The 5,032-nt window shown below is 34.8% G+C and overlaps 1 protein-coding gene across 1 annotated transcript; it reads left to right on the top strand.

Moving 5' to 3' along the window:
- The first annotated feature begins 2,993 nt into the window (after nt 1-2,993).
- Nucleotides 2,994-3,557, top strand: LOC108458763 (uncharacterized). Its single transcript, XM_017758161.1, has one exon. The coding sequence runs from the start codon at nt 2,994-2,996 to the stop codon at nt 3,555-3,557; it is 564 nt and encodes a 187-aa protein (XP_017613650.1).
- Nucleotides 3,558-5,032: the final 1,475 nt, after the last annotated feature.

The raw sequence follows: 5,032 nt of genomic DNA, 5'->3' as shown, positions 1-5,032 counted from the left end.
AAATAAACTGTTTTATAATAATGTCCTGAGAATAATATGATTATTCTTAAAAGATCCTTAGTCAAGTATTATTGTTGGCTAGGACAATAATAATGCATTAAGACTAACATGTAGTTGATTGATGATAAAGTGTTGTCATTGATATGGAGTGTCAGAATCAATGCATGAATATGTGTGTTAGAGAACAACATATTGGATTGACCCGCTATGAGTATGTTTCTTGGATTGTTATGTAATTGTCACAACATTACTCATAGTGATTAATATGTATATGATCCTCATACTTGAGATCATCTTTATCCCAACATCGTGAGTTGTATATTTTGATACAGTCAAACAAACATCGTAACTGGTTGTTCTATAAAGATGGATGTTGGATATACCACAATCTATAATGAGGGATATAGTTAATCAATATAAGATAAGTCCCTCCTACATAATGGGAGTAATATCTCAGGCCACTTGATTGAGTGAGGCTAGAAATGCATGGCCATGCTCAAATAAGTTGATATGAGATGTCATACTTATTTGTGTATCATAGTCTACTCAAGGTATCAAGAAACATGGGATGGACTATGCAAGTGTGACTATTCCATGACTTGTGTCCATTCCAAAGATATAGGACTTAAGGATTAATGCATGAAAAGTTAATCACAAAAGGTTATGTCGAATCATGACTTCTTGTAACTTAGGTAGCATTGATGCATTGCTAGATGCCACTCATTGTTTGTAACATTAGATTCGTTCTAATATTACTGCTAACGTTACAATAACCTATAGGGTCACACCCTATGGTTGAAATGAACGAGGTAAAACATAGTTGGTATATTGCTTGGTTGTCACATGAATTAAATTAATTATAGAATTAATTTAATTGGGCAATCAAATTGTTGAACATACTATATGTACAAGGATGTTGTACACATAATTAGAACATAATTTTATTGATATATGAATTTAGTTCAGATATAAGTTTAAATAAATATAGTTTATCAAATCTTTATTATAATTAATGTAATTATAATTTTTCGGTTAAACATTATTATATTTATTTGAATGATAATTATTATGTTCGGATTAATTTTAATGAATTAAAATTGTTATAAATATATACCAATTAAGAGGAGTTATATATAGAAAGGGTAAAAACCCTAAAAAGTATATAAAAAACTAGCCCTAAAATATACAAGGTGGTCTAGCAGCCGTTTAGCAAAATACTCTCTGAAAATAGTTTTCGGATTTCTACCGCTCATTGTCAATCGGTGGACTACGTAGAGGCCGACATCGGAAAAGGTTGCGGCTTGGTTCGATAGTGGTTCAAGATTCTGTTGCCTAGGCGTCATTGTCTACTCGCATCAAGTTTCGTAATTTCAAACCCTTTTATCACCCGAATGTTTTAATTATTTTATTTTTCCACTGTGCCTTAGAGGCACCGGCGTTCCAACAGTGGTATCAGACCACTTGTGTGATATGGACTCGGGTTTAAATACTTGGGTGATACAATTGTATGAGATACATGTTTTAATTTTATTATGTTTTTCTATTTAAATCGTTTAAGCAGAATCTGATGATTGTTCCTTTCGATCAGTGATTAAATGTTAATCATGATGTTATGGCCTATTCGGTTTTATGTTTTTACTGTTAACTTTAAGAAATCTATGATGAAGTAGGGGTGGCATTTACAATTTCCAGTAATAGATTACTGGCCAGTGGAACAAGGGTTGTTCCGGTATGAAACCTCAAGGATTAAAATCCTAAAAACACGATTATGTTGATAAAAGTTATCAAATCGTGAGGTTTCATTTGACTGGGGTTTTGGTTCAGACCATGGGCTTCACTGCATCCTCAGTCCATATCTGCATGGGGCTCGCCTCGCACCCCCACCTTCAGACCCCCATCATCTTCCAATATGTTTTGTAATAAATAAAACTTAATGGGCCATAAAAAGATTGAAAAGATATTTTAATATTTCACTTGACAAAAACTTTGAATAATATATGCTATTTTTGAAATGCATAGTTATAGCCCGATGACCCATTTGATAAAAGGTTGTAATTTTATAAATACGGCCTGCGTGTTGTGCCTTACTACTATTCTTTTGTATTTATCTTCTCATCTTACTCCCTCGTATGTAAAACGAGTTTCTGAATTTTGTAATTTGTAAAAGTTGTTGTGGACTAGACGAGAAGGAAGATGGGCCGACTAGTGTGGATCGACAGCTTGTGAAACGGTTGACACTTTTAGGTTCCCTTTTGGTTCTCCCATTGGCTTGGGTTGAACCACCATAGTTTATGAGCTATAACTATTGCATTTATTGATTGCTTTACTTACTCATGTATGAGATGCTATGGATGTCTAAAGCATGCAAATTTGGTAATAATAAACCTCATTAATTGATGAGATCAATTAAAAGATTAAATGGACTAAAGTAGACCATAATTGGTGGGATGTAACACTCTAATAAAATCCCTCTATTAAAATATTAAGTCAACATGGCCTTCCAATTTATGCCCTCGTTAAGGCTTCGATCAATACTATGTAGGTTTTGTCAAAGCGAAGTACTAGTATTTATCTTGGTTAAACGCGAAGAATAAACAAGTGATATTCGCTGGTTAAAAATTGGTTAATGACTTAACTAGGTTACTCTAATAGGATTAGAAACCTAGAGGCAAGTAATTTGGATAAATCATAAGATGATTAGAACAAGAGTTGTTCACCAAATTGTAGGAGTTACATATGATGTAATTAGCAAGTGTTGCTTACCTAAATAACCATAATCTTGAGAGTAAAGCCAAAGTTGACTTAAGAGGAGGTGAAATATGGATCCTTAACCCACTAGAAATACTTTCAAGAAAGTCTTTCTGAAATTAATATTTGAGGGTCATTAATTTTGAAATAAAATAGTGGGAACATCATTTAATAAAGTCCTTTTAATGATTGATATAAACTTGGTAAATTTATTCACATACATATTTTATTGTTGTAGATATATTATGGCTGCAAACACTAACACACTCTCGTTACGATCGGTCCTTGAGAAGGACAAATTGAATGGTTTGAATTTTCTTGATTGGTTCCGTAACTTGAGGATTGTCCTCAAACAAGAACGAAAATTATATGTAATTGAAAAACCACTTCCTGATGAACCACCGGCTAATGCCTCAAGGGCTGATAAAGATGCTTACAAGAAGCATCTCGATGAAATGGTAAACGTTGGATGTCTTATGCTTGCCACTATGAATCCTGAGTTTCAAAAGCAACATGAGGATATGGTTGCTTATGATATGATCGAGCACCTAAAAGAACTATATCAAGGGCAAGCAAGGCAAGAGAGGTTCGATATCTCTAAGGCCCTATTCCAATGTAAGTTGGCTAAAGGAAGCCCAGTAGGACCTCATGTTCTTAAGATGATTGGTTATATTGAAAGCCTATCTGAGCTTGGGTTTCCATTGAGCCAAGAGTTGGCCACTAATGTTATTCTGCAATCGTTGCCGGATAGTTACAGCCAGTTTGTCCTCAATTTCAATATGAATGAAATTGACAAAACTCTGCCATAGTTGCTCAGTATGTTACAAACTGCTGAAGGCAACATGAAAAAGGTTGGACCCAAGCCCATACTGATGGTCCGTAACAACAAGGGCAAGGGAAAGGCTAAAGTCCCGACAAAGCCCAAAGGCAAAGGTAAGCCCAATCTTGGAAAGGGAAAGGCTACACTGAAACCTAAAGGTGGGGTGTCTAAGGAAGGAAACTGTTTTCATTGTGGTGTGACTGGACATTGGAAGTGGAACTGCCCTGTCTATCTTGAGGAAATCAAGAAGGCCAAAGCAAGCGGAACGTCTGCTTCAGGTATTTGTGTTATTGATATTAATTTATCAACTACTACTTCTTGGGTATTAGATACTGGTTGTGGTTATTATATTTGTACTTCTATACAGGGACTACAAAGGAGTAGGACTTTGGCTAGAGGAGATGTGGACCTGCAAGTTAGAAATGGAGCAAGAGTTGTTGCATTAGCTGTGGGAACATATACTCTATCTTTGCCTAGTAGACTTGGTTTAATTTTAGAGGATTTTTATTTTGTGCCCAGTTTGACTAAAAACATTATTTCAATTTCTTGTTTAGACAAAATTGGTTTTGAGATAATAATTAAGAATAATTGTTGTTCCTTTTATCTCAATAATGTTTTTTATTGTTCGGCACAATTGATTAATGGCCTCTATATTTTAGATCAAAAGAATCTCATTTACAAGATAAATACTAAAAGATCTAAAATAAATGACTAAAATCAAACTTATCTTTGGCATTGTCGTTTGGGCCACATAAGTGAGAAACGCATCTCCAAACTCCATAAAGATGGTCTCTTAGATCCATTTGTTTTTGAACAATTTGAAGTATGTGAATCTTGCTTATTAGGAAAAATGACTAAATCTCCTTTTACTGGTAAAAGTGAACGAGCTAGTGATTTATTGGGCTTAATACATTCAGATGTATGTGGACCAATAAATATACAAGCCAGAGGTGGATTTCACTACTTCATTACTTTCACTGATGATTTCAGTAAATGTGGCTATGTTTATCTCATGCGCCATAAATCTGAGGCCCTTGAAAAGTTCAAGGAATTCAAAAATGAAGTACAAAATCAACTAGGCAAAACTATTAAGACACTTCGATTTGATCGAGGTGGAGAGTATTTGAGCCTAGAGTTTGATGATCTTTTGAAGGAATGTGGGATTGTCTCACAACTTACTCCTCTTGGTGCTCCTCAATGGAATGGAGTTTCTGAGAGAAGAAATCGAACTCTATTAGACATGGTTCGATCCATGATGAGTCACGCTGATCTACCAACTTCCTTTTGGGAACATGCACTTGAAACAACTATTTTCACACTAAATCGTGTTCCATCTAAATCGGTTCAAAAGACGCCATATGAGATGTGGATTGGGAAACGTCCCAGTATGTCTTTTATGAAAATTTGGGGTTGTGAAGCTTATGTTAAACGTCAGATGTCTACTAAGCTTGAACCCAAATCTGA

This window comes from Gossypium arboreum, chromosome 3, assembly GCF_025698485.1.
Source record: "Gossypium arboreum isolate Shixiya-1 chromosome 3, ASM2569848v2, whole genome shotgun sequence".
NCBI classification, from domain to species: domain Eukaryota; kingdom Viridiplantae; phylum Streptophyta; class Magnoliopsida; order Malvales; family Malvaceae; genus Gossypium; species Gossypium arboreum.
Note: the sequence above shows the minus strand (reverse complement) of the source record. Positions and strands in the feature narration are given on the sequence as shown.

What these genes read in the sequence shown, in the direction of transcription:
- LOC108458763 (XM_017758161.1), top strand. Translation starts at nt 2,994, where the DNA reads ATGGCTGCAAACACTAACACACTCTCGTTACGATCGGTCCTTGAGAAG.